Source organism: Festucalex cinctus, chromosome 4, assembly GCF_051991245.1.
Source record: "Festucalex cinctus isolate MCC-2025b chromosome 4, RoL_Fcin_1.0, whole genome shotgun sequence".
Lineage (NCBI taxonomy): Eukaryota > Metazoa > Chordata > Actinopteri > Syngnathiformes > Syngnathidae > Festucalex > Festucalex cinctus.
In genome coordinates this window covers 4,079,318-4,104,298 of record NC_135414.1, presented here as the reverse complement: position 1 = coordinate 4,104,298, position 24,981 = coordinate 4,079,318, and the positions used below count along the sequence as shown (strand labels likewise).

General features: G+C 42.4%; 1 protein-coding gene across 2 annotated transcripts; it reads left to right on the top strand.

The window, feature by feature from the left end:
- The first annotated feature begins 11,579 nt into the window (after positions 1-11,579).
- On the top strand, positions 11,580-14,914 carry mibp2 (muscle-specific beta 1 integrin binding protein 2). 2 transcript variants are annotated; one of them, XM_077518325.1, is made up of 8 exons: positions 11,580-11,865; positions 12,420-12,510; positions 12,712-12,757; positions 12,911-13,094; positions 13,167-13,238; positions 14,263-14,369; positions 14,461-14,551; positions 14,641-14,914. In XM_077518325.1, exons 1-7 carry the CDS (start codon positions 11,699-11,701, stop codon positions 14,544-14,546), a joined length of 753 nt encoding a protein of 250 aa, XP_077374451.1. In that variant the 5' UTR covers positions 11,580-11,698; the 3' UTR covers positions 14,547-14,551; positions 14,641-14,914. The 2 variants fall into 2 exon arrangements, with proteins under 2 accessions (XP_077374451.1, XP_077374452.1); XM_077518326.1 differs by lacking the exon at positions 12,712-12,757.
- Positions 14,915-24,981: the final 10,067 nt, after the last annotated feature.

Genomic DNA, 24,981 nt, shown 5'->3' with positions numbered 1-24,981 from the left:
TACAATGATTATCAGTTTAGTTTGGTCCTGAGCAATCTTACGTAGGTTTTCCCCCATGGGAAAACCTGTTTCGAAATTTGAACAAAGGAACATAATTTGCTCTACTTTAGATATTGTAATTTTATTTTCCACATAGTGACACGACGAGGTAAGGTAGGACTCAGACGCAGGAGTAAGGTAGGCCACCAAGGCAACAGGTTTATTTCCGGCCAACAGCTGTCTCCTCTCAAAATGAGAGGAGAACGGGGAAGCAAAAAAGTGGAGAACAAAAAGCGCTCCACTAGGGAGGAAAAAACAGGCAAAGGTACTGGGGACAACAAAAGGCGCTCCGCTGGGGAGGAAAAAGGGCACAAGGGGTAACGAAAGGCGCTCCACTGGGGAGGAAAAGGCTCAAAAACAAGGCAAAAATACAAGGCAACATGAACGAGGACATGAGGACTGTGGGACGCTTCCATGCACTGACTGACACTTCGGCAACGGAGGGGAGAATGCAGGTGGCTTTTATTGACTGGCAGGTGGTGATAATCATGGGCGGGGACCGGTAATGAGGGAGCGGCAGGAAGGGCAAGTGACCTGGGGTGAGAGGAGAGTTAGGATTTCAAAGTAATACAGAAAACAGGGACACAAAAAAATAAAAGCATGAACCGCCACGCCGGTGGCGGCGTGACAGTACCCCCCCTCCCTCAACGAATCCCTCAGGAATGTCAGGGTGCTCTGCGTAAAAGTCATCAATTAACGAGGGATCAACGATGAACCGGGAGGGAACCCATTGCCTTTCCTCCGGGCCGTATCCCTCCCAGTCTACTAGATACTGTCTTCCGCGGCCCCGATTACGAACATCTAAAAGTTTTCTGACCTTGTAAACGGGGCCGCCTTTCAATCATCTCTGGGGGGGTCGGGTTCGGAGGGCACAAGCGGGCTTTCGTGGACGGGTTTGACTTGGCTGACATGGAATGTTGGATGAACTCTGAGGGATCTTGGCAGGCGGAGTCGAACGGCGGCAGGACCTATGGACTTGGTTACTGGGAAAGGCCCCACAAATCGCGGGGCCAGCTTTGGACATGGTACCTTGAGTCGGAGGTGTTTGGCCGACAGCCACACCCGTTGGCCTGGGCGGTATTCGGGTGCCGGTCTCCTCTTCCGGTCGGCAGCCCTCTTCACCCGGTCTCCCTGGCGTTGAAGCGCCTTCCGGGCCGCCGACCAGACTTTGTGGCACCGACGAATCATGGCCTGGACCGAGGGGACCGTTGCCTCCTCTTCTAGTTCAGCGAAGAATGGTGGATCGTAGCCGTGGACGCATTTAAACGGGGTGAGACCTGTGGCAGATGTGGGCAATGAGTTGTGTGCGAGCTCGACCCATACCAGATACTTGCTCCAGGTGGTCGGGTTCTGGGTGACAAGGCATCGGAGACCGGTTTCGAGCTGTTTGTTCAGTCGTTCTGCCTGTCCATTGGCCTCAAGGTGGTATCCAGAAGTTAGGTTGGCTTTGGCTCCTAGGGCTTTGCAGAACTGAGTCCAGAATCGGGAGACGAACTGTGGTCCACGGTCGGAAACGATGTGTAAGGGAAAACCATAAAACCTGAATATGTGGTGGATCATGATGTCGGCGGTAGCTTTGGCGGATGGGAGCTTGGACAGTGGAATGAAGTGAACCATCTTGGAGAATCTGTCGACAACTGTGAGAATTGTGGTTTTACCATGGGATGAGGGTAGTCCGGTTACGAAGTCCAAGGAGATTTCTGCACATGGTCTGGATGGGATTGGCAGTGGTTGAAGAAGGCCCATTCGGGACTGATTTGAGGTCTTGTTGCGGGCACAAGTTGGACAGGCAGCGACGTACTCTTTTATGGTGGTTTCCATTGCCGGCCACCAGAATCTCCTGGCAACAGCATACATGGTCCTGCGGACTCCAGGATGACAAAACAGCTGTGATGTGTGAGCCCAGTGTATTACCTGGGACCTTAGCTCCTCAGGCACGAAGAGTCGACGTGGTGGGCAAGACGTGGGGGGAGTGACGTTGCGCAGTGCCTCCTTGACATCGTCCTCAATTTGCCATCTCATGGCCCCAACAATGCAGTCCCGGGGCAGGATGGTCTCAGGCTCGGCTTCCAATGGCTCGGACTCGTGGACTCTTGACAACGCATCCGCCTTGACGTTTTTGCTGCCTGGTCTGTAAGTCAGAGAGAATACGAAGCGGTTAAAAAACAGGGATCATCGGGCCTGTCGAGGGTTGAGTCTTTTGGCCTGGCGTAAGTATTCCAAATTTCGGTGATCGGTCCAGATCACAAAAGGAAGTTCGGCGCCTTCCAACCAGTGTCTGAAGCTCCCGATCTCCGACTGAGTAATTGCGTTCAGCTTTGGATAATTTACGTGAGAGGAAGGCGCAGGGATGTGTCTTGCCGTCCTCTTGACAACGCTGAGATAGTACTGCCCCAATTCCAATACTGGAGGCGTCTACCTCCACCACGAACTGGCGTTTGGGGTCAGGGACTCTGAGGATTGGGGTATTGGTGAAGTGTGCTTTTAAGTCTCTGAATGCCTTTTCGGCTTCCGGGTTCCACCTGAAACGCACTTGTGGGGAGGTCAAGGCGTGTCGGGGAGCGGCAATGGTGCTGAAGTTTCTGATGAATCTACGGTAGAAGTTGGCGAATCCGAGGAACTGTTGAACCTTTTTCCGAGAGTCCGGCGTGGGCCACTCTCGTTCGGCGCTGACCTTGTCCGAGTCCATCTCCACCTTCCCGGGTGAAACGACAAACCCCAGGAAGGAGATGGTGTTAACGTGGAACAGGCTCTTCTCAGCTTTCACGTACAGATGATGATCCAGTAGGCGTTGCAGGACTCGGTTTACGTGGTCTCGATGGCTCATTAGGTCAGGAGAGTAAATCAGAATGTCGTCCAAGTAAACGTACACAAAGTGATCAATGAAGTCCTTGAGTACTTCATTTATCATGGCCTGGAAGACGGCTGGAGCGTTCGTGAGGCCGAAAGGCATGACCAGGTACTCATAATGTCCCCGGGGAGTGTTGAAGCCAGTATTCCATTCATCTCCCTCGCGGATCCGAATGAGGTGATAGGCGTTTCGGAGATCGAGCTTCGTGAAGACCTTAGCTTGTTGCAGCTGGTCGAACACCGAGGACATCAAAGGCATTGGGTACCGGTTTTTAATAGTGATGTCATTCAAGGGGCTGTAGTCAATGCAAGGGCGTAGGGATCCATCCTTTTTGCTCACAAAGAAAAACCCTGCGCCAGCAGGTGAGGAAGACGGTCGGATGAGGCCGGCTTTCAAGGAATCGTCAATGTAATTGTTCATGGCTTGGCGTTCGGGTCCTGAGACCGAGTACAGTCTCCCCTTGGGAATGGTCGAACCGGGAATCAAATCGATCGGGCAGTCATACGGTCGGTGTGGAGGAAGAGTCATGGCCTTGGTTTTGCTGAAGACCTCCCGCAGGTGGTGGTAGCAGGAGGGAACAGTGTGCAGGTTCGGGTATTCTTCTTGAGCCGGTGGGACGAGAGTCACCTGGTGAACCTGGGCTGTGGAGTTTCGGGGTGCGGGTTGTTCCAACCCGTGAGAGATGCAGTCCTTTCCCCACTCCAGAATGACTCCAGTGTTCCAGTCGATTCTGGGACTGTAGACGCAGCCAAGGGTGTCCCAGAACCAAAGTGGGGGAAGCAGCGTGGAAAACATGGAAACGAAGAGTCTCGAGGTGCTGTCCGATTTGTACTTCCAGAGGTTCAGTGATGTGGGTGATCTTGAAAAGTTCCTTGCCGTTCAAAGCTCGAGCCTGGATTGTTGAAAGAAGTGGCTCGGTGGAGACTCGTAGTTACCTTACGAGCTCCCAGTCCATGAGACTCTCGTCGGAGCCGGAGTCGATGAGGGCTGACAAATCTGTGGTGACATGGTGGTGGGTTATCCGAATTTGCGCGAGCCTGTGGTTCTTGGCGGGTCTGGGTGACGGAGAACTCACCGGTGAGCCGCCCTTCGTGGTGCAGGCTCCCACCAGGTGGCCAAGACCACCACAATAGTAGCATCGGCCCTCTCGGCGGCGGCGCTGTCGCTCCTCGGGCGTAAGCCGAGCCCTTCCAAGTTGCATGGGTTCCTCTCTGGCGAGGCCCACCTCTCCTGGTTCAGGTCGGGAAGGAAGGATGGGTTGCGGTCTTCCGGCCTCCGGTGGCCGTGACCAGGGGGTGGGTTCCTCCCTCCTTCGGAGTCCGCCGATCTTAGCCAGTTCCTGGCGACGATGATCGGTGCGGATGGCGAGGGAAATCAAAGCGTCCAAGTCCGTGGGGAGTTCTACGGGGATCAGAAGTTCTTGAATGGCAGGTGAGAGTCCTTTCAAGAAATGATCGTGAAGCGCTATGGCGTTCCAGCCACTGTTCGTTGCCAACGTTCGAAAGCGAATTGCGTAATCGCTGACAGACTCTTTGCCTTGTTGGAGCCGGCTCAACGCTCGTGCCTTCTCTCGGTCATTGTTCTCGGGGTCGAAGACTTGACGCAAAGCGACTTGAAAGTCCTGTACGCTTTGACAGACCAAGGAACCCCTGGCCCATTCTGCGGTTGCCCAGGTTTTGGCCCGTCCCGTCAGGTGCGACACCATGAAGGCCACTCGGGACCGGGCTGTGGGAAATGCCTGTGGTAAATGTTCAAAATGAATGTCGCATTCCGTGAGGAAAGTCTGACAGCGCCCGGGTTCACCGGAGTATCGTTCTGGGGAGGCCAGTCTTAATCCTACCCCGGTGAATGGCGTGGTCGGGACGGAGAACTCAGGATGAGGAAGTTGCCCAGTGGGAGCTGGCGCTCGACGCCGTGAGAGGCTCACCAGCTCGTGGACCTGGCTGGACAATTCCCCAATCTGCGACAGCATGGCTTGCTGGATCCGGTCCTGGTTGTCAAGCCGGGCCTCCTGGCTCTGCAGTGCAGCCTCGACCTTGCCTGCTGGGTCCATGCTGGCCGAAGTGTACTGACACAACGAGGTAAGGTAGGACTCAGACGCAGGAGTAAGGTAGGCCACCAAGGCAACAGGTTTATTTCCGGCCAACAGCTGTCTCCTCTCAAACTGAGAGGAGAACGGGGAAGCAAAAAAGTGGAGAACAAAAAGCACTCCACTAGGGAGGAAAAAACAGGCAAAAGGTACTGGGGACAACAAAAGGCGCTCCGCTGGGGAGGAAAAAGGGCACAAGGCAAAAGGGGTAACGAAAGGCGCTCCACTGGGGAGGAAAAGGCTCAAAAACAAGGCAAAAATACAAGGCAACATGAACGAGGACATGAGGACTGTGGGACGCTTCCATGCACTGACTGTGACACTTCGGCAACGGAGGGGACAATGCAGGTGGCTTTTATTGACTGGCTTGATTGGTGGCAGGTGGTGATAATCATGGGCGGGGACCGGTAATGAGGGAGCGGCAGGAAGGGCAAGTGATCTGGGAGGAGAGTAGAGTTAGGATTTCAAAGTAATACAGGAAACAGGGACACAAAAAATAAAAGCATGAACCGCCACGCCGGTGGCGGCGTGACACATAGTAACTATATTTAAAAAATAAATAAATAAAACCATGTATATATGCATCAACAGTAAGTGAGTGAGTGTACCATACAGTAAGTGAAGCTTTTGGCTGCATCATCTTCTTTTGTAGTGTTGTTTGGAGCAGAGAGCCTTTCCTGACATGTGCTTACACTGCATTAAACCGTGTTATTTACCAGAGCTTCATTTCACTTTAGGCTTTGCGAGTGTCGAGCACAGCATCGACAATATATCCTGACAGGTTGTGTTTACCGTATATCCTTTGTATAGAGTAACAGTTTAAGGGGCATCTGAGTGCAGGAAGAAGCGAGATAACTTCTATTGTAGAGTCCTGTAAGCAGTCACAGGATTCACACGCTACACATGCAAATATTTGTTACATATACAGATAAGGTCAAGCATAATTGTATACCATTAATAAAGATTATGTTCCTTCATATTTGTTTATCAGCTATGCCCTTTTTCAACCAGTCTTTAAACAGACTTAATATTGCAACATTGTACACACTGCAGTACAACCATCTGATTTCCCGGCTCATCCAGTTTCATTTTTTTTTTTTTTTTTTTTTTTTCCTTGACATGATTTATCATCAACAGCGGCGCTTATGCACACACTAATTTACCCACAGAAAAGAATATACATACTGTACAGTATGTGTGCAGAGTCAAGTGCAGCTCTGCAGTATATAATCTCAGCTGGATTCTTGCCTCTGGGCTGCCAGAGGTTCAGCAAGGTGACTCAATGATATTGTCTTTTCCTCTGAAGGCTTCCTCATGCTGAGTGTGCTAAAAGCCATAAAAGGGGACAATTAGATAAAGACATAAATGGAGAAAATTCCTTCTTGTAAATACCAACAAAAGCGAATCGTATTTTCTAGATTTTTTTTTTCTTTTTGAGTGACTGTTTTTCATACATGCTGTCAGTAGAATGTGCTTTGAACTATGTTGTTCACATGGAAGAACATCCATCCGATTTAGTCTCTCATTAGCCTACCATGCATGTTTTTGGAATGTGGGAGGAAGCTGTAGTGCATCCCTGCAGAAAACCCACTCAAGCGGGAGAACATGCAACTCCATTGAGATTCAATCTCCAGATCACAGAGCTATGACGCAAACGTGCAAAACCGGCATGTCACAGTGCTGCTATGGCGGATACTGTGTGTTAATCTGAGTTCTGTATACTATAATTTAGTAAAACCACTTTTGTCACTAAAGATGATTGCCATATGTTTTTTCTCAAACAGACAACAAGGGCGCCCTCTGCTGGAGAAATGGCTATCCATGCCTAATAGCAAAGTTGGCCAATGACAGTCGACTGAACCTCTGCAGGGGTCAGCAAAGTTTACCAACTGTCGTAATAACATGTGAATTAGCCACACGGTTGCATAACAGTGGGGCGGAAATTCTGAGTATCTCTCTCACAGACGTTTTTGCTTGTAAGTTACATAACTTGTGATTTACCTGGTCATTTAATTCCATACTGTGGGTAGACACTTGGCGCATAAAGTACTGTATTCCAGAGACACAATTATTTACAAACAATTGCAAAGTCCCTTTTCCATAAGTATGTGGTCATCTGTTATTCTATTTTTTTCATCTGTTATTGACGTAAAGGTACATTGTCATCTAATAATGGCTTGTTTGTTTGTGCGTTTGTTTGTGTGTTTGTGTGTTTGTTTCTTTAGAATGTATTGTTTTGTTTTAAACTACACAGGCAGTTAACATGAAAATGTTGGTTTCTTATTGAGTGCAGTATTTAGAAGAGAGGTACGTACTTGAGAGGCACTGTACTTTGCTGTGTGAACGTTTGCTGTATGGAGCAGTGGCGGAGGCAGACTTTTATAAATAGGGGGGCCGGGGGGGCCAAGGATACTTCATCCAAAGATGATGCCAAATTTGTTTTCATGAAAATTAATTTCAATCGGAGTCTCTATCGATGTTCAAATATATTTAAGTACATATTAAGCACAGGGGAGATTTTTGCACATAATGTGCCGTTTATTAAGAATGTATAAAATGTACAAAAAAATAATAATTCAGCACTGTTTAACTTGAATGAACTTGCACGCACATGCAGATACTGTATTCATGCAATTACAGTACTTTTATCAACATAACATTATAATATGAACATAATGCAAATTTGTATTACAGTATGACTAAAGATCCTGTCGAAGTGCCAAACTTCATTTTCCACACACCCTATGAAAAATAAATTTATTACTCCAACTACTACTTCATTTACAACCACATAATTTATTAATGTGATTAATTAATAATCATGTTAATAAATCCTCCCCTTCTACCTGTAAATGCAAACGTCAGTTAGTGTCGGTTTGAACTTTCAACCATTGGAGGGTGCTATTGTATTGCATAACAACAACAACATACTTATTTTTACCTTGCACAAAACTACGTTGCTTATTGATGTCCGTCCAAAACAATCTATCTGAACTAGAGGTGTCAGTGGATTAAAATTTGTAATCATAATTAATCGCATTACTTCAATAATTAACTGACTATTAATCACACATTAATTGCACATTTATATCTCAATTTATACCTACATTTACAATAAAATGAACACCCCCCCCCCCAAATTTCAATATGGTTTTATTTATTTTTAGTCATTGATAGAGCAATTTCATAATAATTCAATTAAAAAAAATAAAAAATTCATTGATAGAGTAATTTCATAACAATTCAAGAAAAAAAGTTTAAAAAAATAAAAATAAAATATGTGCTGTACTGTAAAACCAAACCAAAGCGTGACTGATTTGTTTTGGTAATTTTTCTCTCACTACAACATGGTATAATTGCATTTGTAAGACAATAGTGAAAGCTCAATGCATTTCTCTTTTCATATTAGGAGCTGCCTAATTTTTAACATGAAGTAACTTGTGAAATTATGCACATTTTTAAAACTGTAAAATACAACACAGTCCCCACAAATATATGCATTCGCTCTAGGCTTTTATTTTGTGAAGTGAAATAGGATGTGCATTGTAAAATGACGAATTTTTACTGCATAGGAACCAGAAACGACCGATGTGTTCTTTTCATATTAATAGCTCTGTAATTTTAAACAATAAGTAACTTGCGAGTTTCTGCACATTTTAAAATTGTAAAATACAACTTGACGCCATTCCCCACACATTAGGCAGTATCATTTAATTTATTACTGCTAAATTGTGTTATAGTGACTCCTTTTTATGACGTCGGATGCTTTTATTTTGTTAAGTTCTCGGATGCGAGACGCAGCTGAGGCCGCGCTACTGTTACAGCGAACACATCGTAGTTTCACTTTCACCCTGATGAGATATTTTGTGGAGATGCTGAATAAAATACGCCTCACATTTAAAGATAAATAGGATTGGGCTCACTCCAACTGTCAAGACGGCGTCCATTCGGCTCTTTACTCTCACAGGGGTTTCAGAGTGCCCATGGACGCCTCTTGGTGCTCGGTGCGAACGCAACGGCTAACCGAGTGCGTTCTTTCAAAGCAAGGCACGGGTGGTAGTGGTGAGACACAGTCCAAATGGCTCCTCCATCTATATTCTGCCCCTTGAACACTGTATTTTAGCTCCAGTGCATTTCTATTGGGTAGTTTTGACGTGGACGTTTCTACTGCGTGGTGACTAGAATTCCCTGAGTAGAGGCTTTCCAAATGAGCGGTCGTTAATCGAGCGTTAAAAAAAAAATAGTGCCGTTAAAGGCACTTTAAGTTAACGAGATAATAATGCGACAATTTTGACACCCATAATCTGAACATAAAAGTTATTTTAAACAGTCACTCACGTCTCACAGGCAAACAAACATGATATAGCCAAACGCCAACATGCATTCTCGGTACTCAGGAGACTGCTCCTTAAAACAGATGATTCTCCTTCTCCAGACTCCTAGTGAGGTGGATTATAATGCTTTGTCGTAAGTAGCGCCAGCTACTGTTCAGGAGGGGCATAACAATTAGTAGGCGTCTGCTTGGAAAAAAAATGCTGGCAGGCTGCATCGGCCAGGCGTGCGACGTCACTGCGCCGGTGCCGTGATATGTCAATCATTTGCCGTCTGCTGGGTCCAATCACATTTCAGCAGGGGCACGTGCCACCCCGGCCCCCCCTCTGGCTTCGCCATTGGTATGGAGCTGCAATTAAAACCGCATGTCCACTAGGTGGCAGTCAAACCCATTTAGAGAACGAATAAGTGAAAAACGTCCTTCATTCTTCTTTGTATTAAATCACAATGTTACTTAGCAGCTTAGTACTACAATTGATGGTTCCGGTAATATTTCATCATTGTATTTGTTTGTGATTGATCTGGTTGCTATTTGCTAGTTTGCTTTGCATGAAATGTGCCCACAAAACAGCCACAACCATCCATCCATCCATCAATTTACTTGACCGCTTATTTCTCACAAGGGTCGCGGGGCAGCCACAACCAATAGAATTCAAATGGGTGGTGTTGTCATACTTCGAGAGCAGAGCGGATAACCAGATATTGTGTTTTAAAATATAATGCACTCTTACATAAAGTTAACACATGACACGTCAAAACTGTATCACACACTCAAACAAAAACTGAGTATCGGTATTTGATTTAAATCGTTTCAGCTGTAGTCGTGCTAAATATAAATTTAGTGAAATAGAATTTAAATGTGACGCCTGAAGGATAACTATGTGATGTGAAAAGTAGATGTCTGAGGTGAAATGTCACTATATGGAGCACAGAATGATAAGTGAACTCAATGTACAGTGTGTCAAGTAGGTTAATCGTGGCTGTAGTATCTCTCGTGTATGTGGGACATGTTCGTAATATACAACACTTGAAATCATTTCACGGCACAGATCTTATTTGTTTTCTTTCCTAGTAAACAATAAAGGAAAAAGGTCAAGTGTTCTTGTTACATGAGACTATACTGTATGTCTAGTAGAATAAATAGGGACGGGAAATGATTTAGAATGTAATGATTCAAATTCCATTATCAATACTACTTTTAGATCCTGATTCCCTATCGATTCTCTTATCAATTCTAGCTGGGTGAGTGCACGAAAAATTACAAATAGGTTGTCAATTGCTTTGAACAAGAGATATAGCATATCCAGTATGGAGTAGCTGAAATGTATGCTTAGAATGAAGAAGTAAATGGTTATCAAAAATCAAATTAAACCATTGTGATGCATAGTCACTTTTGAAGGGGTGACATCAGGTCATCAAGTATTTCATGGTGATGAACAAAAAGATTATAATCTTTTAATCTGGAAACACTTTTTTTTTTTTTCCTGCAAGAATCCACAACACATTCTTGGACTGCAAATGGGCTGATGACTCACGCTACGAATAGAAAGAAGTCTTCCATGATGCACTTGGCGACTTTGCTCATCGTTGTGCAGGACGAGAGCTCAACCTAAAAAATATGGTGTCATAGATCTGATACATAAATTTCCAAGGAGAGGTCAGCTGCGGGCTGCTGGGAGTGGTTGTTGCATTATTTTTTTTTAAATACCTTTACCATACAGTGCATTGAAAACTAGGAAAAACTAATGGGGATGATGAATTTGTGTCATGCCTCGCATGCATTAAGGATGTACGTTTTCTCTATTTCATGATAAAGTACTACTAACTGTCTCTATTTTCAGATAAAATGACATTGTATGAGTAAAAGAAAAGCAAGTCTAAGTAAAATGGGAACAACAAGTAAAATAGTTTGGACAAATTATTGGGGGTGTCACGGTTTTGTCGTAGATAGTGGGAGGGGAGGTGGGGTTGTGCTTACTACTGTACATTGAACTTTTCAATGATTTTGAAAAAAAAAATGCTTCCATATTGAACTTGCCAGGTGAAATTAACCACGAAAGAGGTAGATAAAGGGCATAATATAACTGACACGCTAGTCAACATATAGCTACAGTTCAATAGATGAATTTCAAAGTCATCTTGATCTGGGTGTACCACGCGTGTGAATGAAGGCGGTGCTTTAAAGGGCGGGGTCTGCGGTTTGCGGAAGCCTCTGATTGGCCGCGCTGCCTTTAGTCAACCGGACAAAGTGTTTAAATAGCCAATCGCATGGCACTGTGGCGTATGTGTGGAAGTGTCCAGTAGCTCACGGTCCTCTCTCTGTCGAAGACCGCGTCCGAGCGACATCTCGCTTACCTTACACACTCAAAACCCAAACGTTACCATGGATGAGTCGAGTAGTTGACGTTTCCTGTAACCTTCTCTTTTTAAGCTTTCTTCCGTCCGATCACTTATCACCTTGTCTATTGGCGTTTTTGACTTCGCGGCGCTTTTTTTTTTCGACCAACAGCAACCCACCAGCGGAAATCATGAAGTACATCATCGGCATCGGAGGGTGAGTAGACGAATGAATGGAGCGGAGGCGGGTTGCTAAGGTAGCCGGGTTAGCCGAGCTGCTAAGCTTGTAGGAGGCCATGACACGTGGGAAGCGGTCGGGACATCCACGCTCTCCTCGTGTTTTCCGAATGAAACCTACCTCGGCTCCGTTTGCGCACATGTTGGAGAATATTTCTCTTCAAGCTTTGTTTTTTGTTTGTTTTTTCCCGGACTAAAAGAGATGGTCCTGCGTGGAAAGAGCCTTGGTGATCCTTTGTAACGTTGAGCTAATGCTAATAGTGCTCAGCATAGAGAGCAGAAACAATATAAAGATGCAGGTTGTTAAAATGGACTCTATCATGTGTGACATTTTGTTTATCATTTGTGCATATTTGAAATGGGGAATTAACATCTATAACCCACTGAAAGTTCATAAAGTTCATGAATGGCTAATAGAGTACATAAATGTAGTTTTGATAAATGCTATTCCTGCTTTCTGATAAATACTAGTACTCGTTCAACATTTTTTTTTAACCATTAACCTTTTTTTTTTTTTTTTTTTAATTCGTCCAGCGTAACAAATGGAGGGAAAACCACCCTCACCAACCGACTGATTAAGAACCTGCCCAACTGCTGTGTGGTACACCAGGATGACTTCTTCAAGGTGAGCCTCTACAATTTTTTTCCATCCTTTTAAAAAAAAAAAAAAAAAAAAAAAGGTATTAAGGTCAGGACAGGATTGCCAGCAGGGGTTGGTGTGCTATTACCATATCGTTACTAGCTTTTGTCCCACTTCTAGAGCCTTCTATTTAGCCTGTAGAACTAGTGTATGTACCTTGGTACATCTTATCAATGTATGTTTCAGCCCCAAGATCAGATTGCAGTTGAAGATGGCTTTAAGCAGTATGATGGTAAGCCTGTGTTTGTATGGAAGGGTTTGTGTGCTCTCATCTGTAACATGCATGCTTTATGAACTGTATAAAACAGGTTTTCATTTGTGTGTTGCGTTTTTTTTTTTTTTTCTTCCTTCCCTCCCACCTTCCAACTTTCCTATCCATCTCCAGTCATTACTGCTCTGGACATGGACGCCATGATGAGCACCATCTACGCATGGCTGGAGAACCCGGTGAAGTTTGAGAAGTCTCACGGAGTCAATAACGCCCTGGACGAGGAGATTCTCCCCAAGTCCGACCAAAAAGAGGAGACTCACATCCTCATTGTGGAGGGCTTCCTGCTTTACACTTACCAGTAAGGACACATTTCTGTCCTGTAACGTTATTTGGCGGGGAAAGAAACATCATTTAATTTGCCATTTTGCAGACCTTTGATCGACGTGCTGAACCAGCGGTTCTTTATTTCCATCCCATATGAAGAATGCAAAAAGAGGAGGTGGTAAGTGTCCAAACATATGTTAGTTTTGAACGATTTGATTTTTATTGTGAATATTTACCTCCTCCTTCCATATTTCTTTACCAATCCATAAATAATCCTTCTCATTCAGGACTTCTTGGAAACTGTGCCCAAAATTCCAAATTTTATAAATAAAACTTATTTACATTTTACATATTTTACTATTTCCTCATTTCTTGACCCATTCGAACATCTAAATATTAAGCTACTTCAGAACATTGTGGCAACTATTTTACATTCCCACATTTTCACCAAAAAAATATCAAGTTTAAAAGGTTTTTGCATTTTAAAGGGTCTGTCTGCCGGATTTACTCAGGAAAATTCACTTTTTAAATACAGGATGTACACACTTTAACTTTCTCTCAGTCTACACATCTGTGTTTTTGTTAATCTTTTGTGGTAATTTCATCCTAAACCCCCACCTCCCCAGCCTGTATCTTGCAATTTTGTGTTTGTTTGTTTCTGTGGAAAAACAGTGTTTACACCGCTCCAGCGAATCGCAGAACGGGGGGGGGGTTGTTGCAAATGGGGCCGGGCAAACGTGTCGGCTGTGTGACGTCACTCCCGCGGCAATTTGAAAGCATGCACGGATTTTTTTTATTTATTTTTTTCTCACTCACACAGAAGCTTACGTGTGTGAATGAGTGAGTGAAGTGTCCTGCTGTTTACAAAACAAACAAAATGGCAAAATACAGGCTGGGGAGGTGGGGGTTTAGGATGAAATTACCACAAAAGATTAACAAAAACACAGATGTGTAGACTGAGAGAAAGTTAGTGTACATCCTGTATTTAAAAAGTGCATTTTCCTGAGTGAATCCGGCAGCCAGCCCCTTTTAAGGTCATTCATAACACGTAGGCTATTATTCCCATTATCATAATTACCAGTTTTTCCACAATGATGTTCCCAGACACATTTGTATATAAATAGCTCCTTCCACATTACTCCACAGATTCAAACCACTCCAGCACGAATTCCCTGGTTAAGTGTTGTTTTTGTTCATTACAGCTCGAGGAACTACACGGTGCCAGACCCCCCCGGCCTCTTTGACGGCCATGTCTGGCCCATGTACTTGAAACACAAGAACATCATGGAGAGGACAGGTGTTGATGTTGGTAAGTGTCCACCCTCATGACCTTTTTAAGGAGGGGAAAAAACAAAACTGCTAGTAATAATAAAACTGTCAATTTTTGTTTGTCACTACAGTGCAGCTAGATGGAACCAAGTCAAAGGAACAACTGTTCAACTTTGTCTATGGGGACATCCTGAATAATATCCAACATTCTCTTTAACAAAGGTATCATCCTTTTTATATAAAGATTGTCCTTCCTTATGTAAACGTTTTTTTCTGGAAGTCAACATTTGCATTATATTTCTGTATTTCAGGTCACTTGATCAGCTAAGGAGCACGTATCAGCCCAGCCTGCTTGAAATTTGCTCGCCTTGAGTTTTTACCTGGCAGCTTATTTAGCTGACTGCTATCATTTTTAAACCTTCAAAAAAAAAAAAAAAAACATACATGTGTAACTGGCGGCATCAAATGCTGGCATGATTTTATATCAAGCGTATTTATTGCTTTATACGGCCTACACTCCGCAGTGAGTGGATGGATATATTCAGAGGATGGATGCATATCGTCAATAAATGATCCTCAAGCCAACTTTGTGTTGTTGTGATGACTGGAAAGTGTCTTGTCATAAGACATTTTCAAAATGGTACCCCTTTATGTGCCACCCTGAGCATGTGATGCCCACTATCAGAGGCCACGCTGCTCTTGGTACGAGTGATAAACCCAGTCATGAGTTTGAGACACTCCCTCGTCACCTCCAATTAAAAGTGTGGACCTTATCTGTATTTAGACGGGGCCTGGTTTCCTCAGAATAAATGCATATTACTCCATTATGACACCAGATACACAACGGTTAGGTTGTCTGATGTGAACCGAGAAAGTAAATAGTCATGGCCCATCCTTTCTGCAGATTACCTTTCACACTAATGCCAGTGAAAGGCATTTTGGTAAGTACGGAAACTGAAAAATGTTCAAAAAAGGAAATAAGGTCCAGTGTTTTTTTGTTTGTTTTGTGTCTTTTATATGCAGCATTTGTCGTGCTGCGTGTCATTTGTAATAACGATACACAGTGGGGTTAAATGGGGTGAATTGGTTCAGATACGGTGGAGAAGCATCTGCACAAGATCACGTGGCTATGTGGATGTAATGCAAATATTTGAAGAAAAAAACGGGACTTCCTAGAATCCAACATCATTGATTTTGCATATAGATTAGTGTGTGCCAAGGCCTTTTATCTGTGATAGCAGACATGACTTGGTAAATGTAAGCACAGCAACTGCATTGACCTGCAATGATGCAAGTCAAAACTTAAGTTCACAACCCTGGGAGGTTCCATAAAGGAAGTGACTTTATTTTATTTTTTTTCCTCCCCCCCTCACATATGTTGCATAACACATTACGCTTTCACTCACTGACTACCCCAGTAGGCAGTCCTGTACAATTGAAGTATTAAAAAAAAAAAAAATGCTGTACTAAAAATATGTTTAGCTATAAGGCAGTTCAGACAGTTCTTGAATTTGTTCTCATTACATAGTGCAAGCATACTGCTTTTGGACACACAACTAGGTCAATGCGTTCCATATGTTGGAAAGCCTATATATAGCGTGAACATATATTTTCCTTCCCTTCTAGAGTATTGTATAATCCAATTATGAGCAGCCTTTTGAGAGAAATGGCATGACATGAATCTTAAGTTGACGTACTTCAAATGTGCTCACGTAACTGGCCTAAAGATATGGCAGTTGTGTTCCTCCACCCAGTTCCTGTGCATGACTGACAGCCAAGCTGCTATATGAGCCCTCAGCCACGTGGAAGCTTTCAAGATGTACACAATTTTACAATACGACAAGTGAAATAGATATTCAGGTTTACTGGGTTTGTCGTTATTCTATGGAGGTTGGTGCGAGCTGGAGTTTGGGAGTGAGGGAGCTTTGAGTGAGTCAGAGATCACATTACAAACTCCATTCATTGGGGGAATGTCCTGCAACCTATTTCAGTTTCCTCCAGAACAAACATTTAAATGCACGCTCTCGTCTATTATGTTCTTCATGTTTATTGCTTACATACTGTTCATTTTCCATGCATACATACGTATGTCAATTGACCCGGTCGAAAAATATCCTCGTAATTGTCTGCATCATTCAAATTATGAATTAGATTTCTGGGTGTTTAAAGTGTGTTTATAGCCTTTCTGACACGGAGTTAGAATAGTTTTGGGTTTTGCTTTATAGTTAGTTTATTTTTACTTTAATTTTAATTCAACATATTTATAGCAGGTGTGTGTGTGTTTATTTTTTGACTGTTTTGAAAATGCTTCGTTTGTATTAGTTTTTTAGTATTAGCTAAACACAAACAATTCCTATCAAGATTGTTACCGATGACCCATTAAAAAATATGCATATTTATCGTATGTGCTGTTTCTGCAGTTTCAAGATACCAGGGTTATTATAGTTTTGGAATTTTCATTTTAGTTAGTTTTATTTTGTAGTTAGTTTTAATTAGTTTTTATTAGTTTTAGTTATTTAATAAATGCTTAGTTTTAGTTAGTTTCAGTATTAGTTTTTTTTATTTTTATTTTTTATTAATGTGTAAATAAAAATAACACCACGGGAGCGACATCATCTGAAGGTGCTTTTCTATTGGCTGTTGCTAGACGACGTCACTTTTGTGTAACATACTTTTAAACTTCCTTATCCTGGTTAATAAATATCAAAATAGATCACACATTTAAAATCATCCCCAAAGGCTCATGCATTCAATTAATTACCAAAGAAGGACATTTTTGCTATAATTAGATTTTGTTTTAGTTAGTTTTGTATATAATATAAACATAAAATGTGGTTTCAGTTAGCTTTCATGTTTTAAAAAAAACATTTTTTTAAATTTCATTCATGAAATTGTTTTGTGAATCTTAGATTTAGTTCTTTTTGTTTTAGTTTTTTTTAGTTTTAGTTAACTAAAATAATCGTGCAAGATACCCACAATTTTCCTTGATTTAACACACTGTTAAATCTAACAACTCTCTTTTAGTAGAAACGAAATGTCTGTGTATTTTGTGTATTTAAAGTAATGAAATTTCAGGTTGAAACAACATTCAGGGTGTATTTATTGCTGTCTAAACAGGTCAAATTTGACCCAAACCGTATGAGAGAGTTAGCCTCATTACATTTGCGCAATAGGACTTTCTACTTTAGCTTAGACTATGCTTCACAGTCACAACTTTCTTCCTTTATTTACTCTAGCAAAAAGTGCTTATCGCCCAAAACAAAACATTTTGCAACTTTTCACACAGGCCAGCCATCTTATTTTAACATGGGTGTTAGGGCACACAGCTTGCCAGCTGGTCAGAGTAAACTTGAACGTGTGAGATAAGTGGTTACATAACTCCACTGCTGCTGTTGGCCGCCTGTGAGAAGAAGAGAGAAAAAAAAAGGGTTCAGACTGGCCCAGATTTGCACGAACAGTGCAGCCATCCAATCCTAAATGATTGACTTCCGTGTGTGTTTGTGTGTGAGTTTACACAGCATGGTGCAATAGTCAGCAAAAGTTCCAAAAAGAGAAATCATTTGAGTCCATATTTTTAGTATAGCGCTATAATTCGTTGAAGGGAAGCTATTGTGAGCTTATGGTTCTTGGATATTGTGTTAATGTTTGTGTATGGTGGTGACAGAAGATTTCGTCTTTTGCAGTGGTTGGAACTAACAAAGTACAAATACTTTGTAAGTCTACTTAAATCCATTCTTCGGGTATCTGTAGATTTGTAAAGGAAAGAAAGAAAAAAAAACAGGTTGCATCAAGTTATTAAAAAACAAAACAAAACAAAAAAAACGTTTGTCTGTATATAACTGATACTTTTTACTTTCAGGTTTGTACTTTCTTACTTTTAAAGGGATCGCTCAGATTTTTTAACATGAATCTCAAATTCATCCTCACGTCCAGTGTGTGCGATCAGCACTGACTTATCCCCTGACAGCGTTCTGTGACACGAGTTCTGGTCCGGTGTTGGACGAGAGGAAAATAGTCCAGCAAGCTTACTGGGGTCTCGGAAATAAAGCGTTTTTCTTATCAAAACAATTTGTGTTCAAAAGAGTGATACATTTGCTTCACAATACTCTTTTCTTTTCTTTTTTTTTTTCGGGGGAAAAAAAAGTCAGACGCCATTACCGGCAGCCACTACTTTTCTGTTTGTTCGTATCACTGCGCGTCGCCCTTTAACCCCGGGTTTTCACTGGATGCGGTTGCGGCGCGGTTGCGGTGCGGTGCGGTGCGTCTTGACTGCGTGCTCCGGACGGGTAAATTTTTTTGTCAATCCACACCGGCTCCGCACAGCTGCGGTCCGGCAGCTCCGTCGCCGCCCACTTCCCAAAGTGTCTCGCGGGACCGCGCGCGCGCGATCATGTGGCATTTCACAACGAGAGGTGGACTTCTTTTGATTTAACCTTTTCTTCTTCTTCTGCTATGAGATTCCATGCAGCATCCTTTTTTTGGTTGTCCTTGTAAAGTATATTAATAACGAGAGTCGGGTCAGTGCGGGTCCACTCTTTATTTCTGTCTTCCGCGTCCGGCTGCCGCTCAGTACGGCAAGCGAGACGGGCACAACAAGCAATCGCGAACATCAAACTCACAATACATTACAGTCCTTATAAAAATGTTGTGCCGTGTCATATATTATTTTGTGGTTTTCCACCTCCAATATAAACCTCTCCTCGTCCATGTTCGCTGGTGTCTAAACCGTGAATGAGCACATGGCCCGGCGACGCCCACGTCACGTTTTGCTGAAAAACTTGCGAAATAGGAACTGGCGAGTGTTTTATTCTGAAAGGTAACCGGAAATTTATTTTGAAACTGCCTCGGTCTTCCTGTCCCGCTCGATGTGTTTTTTGCTAGCTTGCCATTTGCCGGAGGCCTACCGCTGCGGCGTCCGGCAAAAATAGAAAATAGGTCTATCCTTGCGGAAGGCTTGCGGCACGCCGCAGGCCTTCCGCAGTCGACACGCAACGCACCCGCAAGCGGTGTAAACTGCACCATTCGAATGAATGGAATCTAATTGCTTGCGTCGCCGGACCGCACCGCAACCGCATCCGGTGAAAACCCGGGGTAAGAGTGTAGACGGCTAATTGACGCACTGCAGCAAGCTAGCTGATCCTTCCGCTAGAAGTTGTTTGTCTTTTCGAAGGCGGAAGGATCAGCTAGCTGGCTGCAGTGCGTCAATTAGCCGTCTACAGTACGCTGTCAGGGGTAAGTCAGTGCTGATCGCACACACTGGAGGTGAGGATGAAATTGAGATTCATGTTAAAAAATCCGAACGATCCCTTTAACACATTCACTGCCAGCCCAGCAAAAATGCATTATTTGACATCTTTTTCTGTCAATGGCAGTCAATGAGTTAATAAAGTAAAGGAGTTAAATCACTACTTCTACTTTAAAACAAGAGTACAGTGGTGACTATCTTTCTGCTGATTTTTTGTTTGTTCGTTTGGTTTTTGTCTTGAGATACAAGCATACAAGTGCGGTTCAGACCCATGACTGGTTATGGGGCTACAGCAAACTTCAAAACATCCCGCTTCCTTCGATTCAAATTGGGTTCCTTGTATTGGAAGGACAGCATTTAGTTGGTATTGGTAATGCACCATTAAGCTGCTTTTCAACCACTAATAGACCCCATAGAACAAGGATGGGCAACTGGCAGCTCACAGGCCACATAACGGAATAATAATCTTTGTTTAAAAAAAAAAAAAAAAAAAGTGTTAAATATCTAAATTATGTGTCTTCGGGGTATCTCAAGGCACAAGTAACTGTACTCAGACACGGCGCTCCGCATACGCTTACCACGCACTGCGCGTAGGGCACCAACTGCCTAAAGGGGCACCAAAAAACAAATCAAGCCCGTAAAAATAATCATATTAGTAATTATAATATCAGTGTCTAATATTTAAAATAAAAGCTTGTAAAGCATGTTAATAAATACAAAAAATAACGTAGCATTATTTACTCGACGAGCGGTATCGCTGGTCTACGTTGGTGCCCCCCCTCCCCTAGTAGTTTGTTCCTATTAGGGAAAGGGGGAGGGCTGCGGGGTGCACTTTTGCTCCAACGAAACAAACTACTAGGGAAAGGGGGAGGGGGGTGGGGTATACTTTATGCTTCAATCGCAAATTTGGCAGAAGTTTATTCTTGGATATCTGGACATGTCATCAAAAAGGCATCAAGAATTGGGGGCGGAAAAGAAAAAACAATGAGATGATGCTCGCGCGTCACTTCCCGGTATGACAATGACAATTTGTTTATTTTGTAGCAGCTACATTTACATGACCCAGTTAGCAAAAAAAACAAAAAAAAAACACTCCAAACCGCCGCAGTGGAATGGTTGTGACCAGCACGTTCATTATACGGTATGTTAAATGGAATGTGACGAGACAATATTGTTTCATATGGAACGGCCAAGAGCGGCATGTACTGGTAAAAGTGTAATTTGAAAATAATAATAATAATCATCTTAAGGCTAAGTAGATTTCCTCATTTCATATTCATAGTTTTAACATTATGTCCAGATTTTTACATAGTGCCCTATCAATCCTTCTCTAAAAAGGTAGATTATTAAAATTTTCATGTACCTGTGTTTTAAATATAGGCCTGCACAATACCATAATCCTAATCAATTTATAAAATGTTTGTACCATGGTTGGTTCAAAACCATATTTCATTGTTGAATCCTTGAATATTGTCTTGTATTTCTGAATACAGGATCAATGCTTCAATATGTTCAAGGAGCATTTCATACCCTAACATAAATGCGGAAATTGCACAAAAGCTGTCATATCACCTGACAGCCGATTTTGCAGCCCAGAAATGTAGACATGTGCCTCTGTAGGGCCTCTACTAACTTGCTTGCACTTTGTTTATTTCCGGATGTTTATTTGTTAATAGTAGTGGCATTGAGTTTTATTTTAATTCATTTAGCTTTATTTATTTGAGTATTTGGTGTCATTTTTAGTTTTATAAAGACTTATTTATCACTTATTTTTGTGAACATTTTTAAAACTTCAATATTGACACTTAGAAGTAGGGCTGGGTATCGATTCAGATTTCCAGAATCGATTTAATTCGATTCACAAGGGCCCGATTCAATTCATGATTCACAACGATTTTCGATTCAGTTGAGAAATTCATGCAGCACATATTTTAAACAGTCAAAAGTACCAATGCTGCAAAGAGTAGAAAGTTCTTGCTCTAATTTAATGCATTATTAAGAATATGAATATTTACATTAGGAATTGAATCCATTGCAGTTACATTAATCTGATTCATTTAACATGGCCTTATAAAAACAATAAATAATAATTTAAATAAATTACAACCACAGCACAGGCTGTGTAAATAAATAGACAAAAATGGGGGGGTCGATATATTGATACATGATTTTATGTATCGATATTGGGATATGAAAAGGTGTATCGATATGATAGCGATATATCTATATTTCAAACCCAGCCCTACTTACAAGTTATTTTGTTTAATAAAGCAAAACTGACAAATACTCAGATATTGTTCATTTCTACCAGGGGAGGGGTGATGGGGTGTGCGGACGGAGTGTTGGGGGGTGGGGGTGGGGGGGTTGCACAACAAAACATTTATGCTTCGGGCACCAAAATGGCTAGCGCCGGCCCTGACTGTACTTGTACTTTAAGTACAGAGTGTGAGTACTTTTGTCGCTGTGTTGTGTTTTTTTTTTTTTGACACCACAGTTGTCTCTGGACAATAACAAAGCCTGCAGTTTGCCTCAAACCACCCCAACCGCCTCTCTGGGGTTAGTAGGCCTCCAGTACTGGTTCTTGTTTTGTATACGTGAGGGGACTTTTTCTTTTTCTGTGTGCACTCCTGCTCTATCCAATGTGCTATACACACCTCGGCTCAATGGATCCAAGGAACAGAGGAAGCAACAGTCTGCTGTGGTAGACTCAAATAGAGCATACAAACAACACCATAAATTTTCTCTTCAGACCTCACATCTTCACCTCAGGTCCAACTTTGCAAACACCGACTGGCACCCCAGGAGGATGGATACTTTTTTTTTTTTTTTGTCATGCTGTCTTTCTTTGTTACCCAAGCAAAGATCTAGTCATCCATTTCTATTGCCCTTATTGAAAATCATGGATTGGTTACCTGTCAATCACAAGGCAAACACGATATGGCGTTGTAGCCCCTTCTAAAGGGACAGACTACAAATGAAACCCCTATCATAGAGTTTGTGGAATACTAGTACCTGTAATATAGTTGAGTAATTTAACATAATGTAAGCATCTAAAGGGCGCATCATTGCCATTATATTATTTTCAGAATTCCCACCACATTTATTTTTCTCTCGACTTTCCTGTTGAAATTGAAATAACAGACGGTGTTCTGTTTACCTTCAAAGCAATGTGCCGTATTAATTTATTATGAGGAAAGAAAACTCAAGTCATCATTCAAGCCATTTGTCCTGAATTGCTCTGCCTTGGCAAGAGTTAGTTTCTCGGCAAATGTAACTTTTTTTTTTTCAGGTTGATAGACCCTTCCAGTTGCATCTGATGTCACTGCTTAGCTCCTGCTGCGCCTCCCGGAGGGCAAACATCCCATAACAAATGAATGTACAGAGCTTGATTTTCGGCGAGCGTTTTCGTTAAAAGGTGGGAAATATGTCAAGTGTCACAAAAAACATCCCGAGTAGGACACTACATTACTGTGACTCATTGAAACCAGTCGTTTGAAGCCACTAGCTACAAAAAAAAAATGGAGTTTGTTGGAAGGCAAAGTGGAAGCTTAAGGTATGTTGTTTTTGCTTGAAACAGTACGCCGATCACTACTTTCATGGTGTAAATTGTCATTCATTAAATCGTTTGTGTCCGGATATACTCGTCTTGCTGTATATCCAAGTCTTCAAGCTATCTTAGCTGCTAACTAACAGACCGCACGTTTACAACACGTTCCTCAGCAGTTAGTGTTAATTGTGACAATCGTGTTAAATCGTTAACTTTTTGTTCAAAATTACTTGAATACTTATCCAAAAAGGTATGAATGATAGTGTCACTAAAGATAATATGGCACATTCATCATGTCTGCCTGGAATTTACAATCAGAGGTTAATGTTATGACCCACTGTGTATGAAAAAGAGGAAAAACTACCTGATGTAAAATGATCTGAGCATATCCTCGTACTTTTTGTGGGTGAAAAGCACGTCGTAGTTTCGCGCTAGCCACCGTGCTCGTATTTCACTCCTCACTGTCTTCCGCATGGTTTAGAATCGCTGCCGGCAGTCGAAAGAACGATCTCATCTCTCTTTGAGCCATTAGACCATCCGTCGGACGCGCAGAAGTTCGCTGATTCATCAACTGTTTGACCTATTTTCTAGGTCACACTGATTGATTTCTAATTCACTCGCATTGACGCCCTGCCTTCCACCGCAAGGGGCGCACTTAAACGTGACGTCACACTGGAAGGGTCTATTATTAAAGACACCACCATGTAAACAAGAGCCCTGCTACCAATAAACTGGCAAAATGAATTTGAACACAATGCCATTTCATCAAGTGTTGTCAACATTTTTTTTTTGTCTGTACAACGAAAAAGAAGCCTAAATTCAGAAATAGCAAAAGACATCAAGAGAGATTACTGTCGTATAAGTGGTATCTACCCTAACCTCAAAGTGTGCAACACATGTGTTTGATTAATCCATAAAGCCTGCTTAGTTATTTACCAAGTAGCTGCTATATTTATATCTTTTACTACAGTCTACGAGAAGCTGACAAAACCGTTGGTTTGGTCAGTAAAAACTTGAGCAACCACTGGAGTTGCAAAGGCTTGTTTTTGAAAACATGACCGTGGCGAGGCCGCCGTGCTTTCGAGCCACCTAGCGCTGCACCTGCGGGATTGGGGGGGGGGGGGGGGGGGGGGAACCCAACTCTTCACCTCCTGCGCTTGACCACAAACGCCTGTGTTTACACTGAATTGGTCTGCCTCTGGGAGAAAATAGGCCACAGTACCAACACAAGGCGAGGGATCAGACATCTAAACATACAGTATAGCTAAACTATTCAGACCTTTAAACTACCTAAGTTAACAAGTACACAAGTGTTCCAATTTAAAAAGTATACTCTACGCTCTTCATCCTGAGAAACGGCCTATGGAAATTCAAAACGAGTAAAATTTAAAGATTACCGCATTTTTTTTCCCCCCGAAGATTATTAAAATCCTTTGTAATCCTGCTTTTTACACCTACAGAACGTGCCTCATTCATAATGTACATCTCTGGGCATAATTATTCATGTATTGTGATTGTCACTTCTCACTTGAAACGTAGAGGAATTGGTACACTGTAACACTTTGTCTTATCCTTTGTTCTTGCGCTTTCTCAATCTATTGTATGTTTTTGAATGGGTTTATATTATTTTTAAAAAATGAAGACCTTAAAAATAAGTTTAAAAAAAAAAACAACCAAAAAAAGGCCAAGGCTGTATTTAACTGGGACATTTAGGTAAACATCTTGCTAGTACTGTCAACTAATCTGATTTATTTTATTTTGCATTAAAGTACATTACAAAAGCATTTTTCCCCCTGATTACTTTTTATTAACCAGTGATTGTCATAGTTGGTAACCGTATAGTAATTTAAAAAATAAGGG

What these genes read in the sequence shown, in the direction of transcription:
- mibp2 (XM_077518325.1), top strand. Translation starts at nt 11,699, where the DNA reads ATGAGTCGAGTAGTTGACGTTTCCTGTAACCTTCTCTTTTTAAGCTTT. An exon ending in TGGCTTTAAGCAGTATGATG is followed by an intron (nt 12,758 to 12,910) that starts GTAAGCCTGTGT and finishes ATCCATCTCCAG; the next exon opens with TCATTACTGCTCTGGACATG. An exon ending in TTCCTGCTTTACACTTACCA is followed by an intron (nt 13,095 to 13,166) that starts GTAAGGACACAT and finishes GCCATTTTGCAG; the next exon opens with ACCTTTGATCGACGTGCTGA.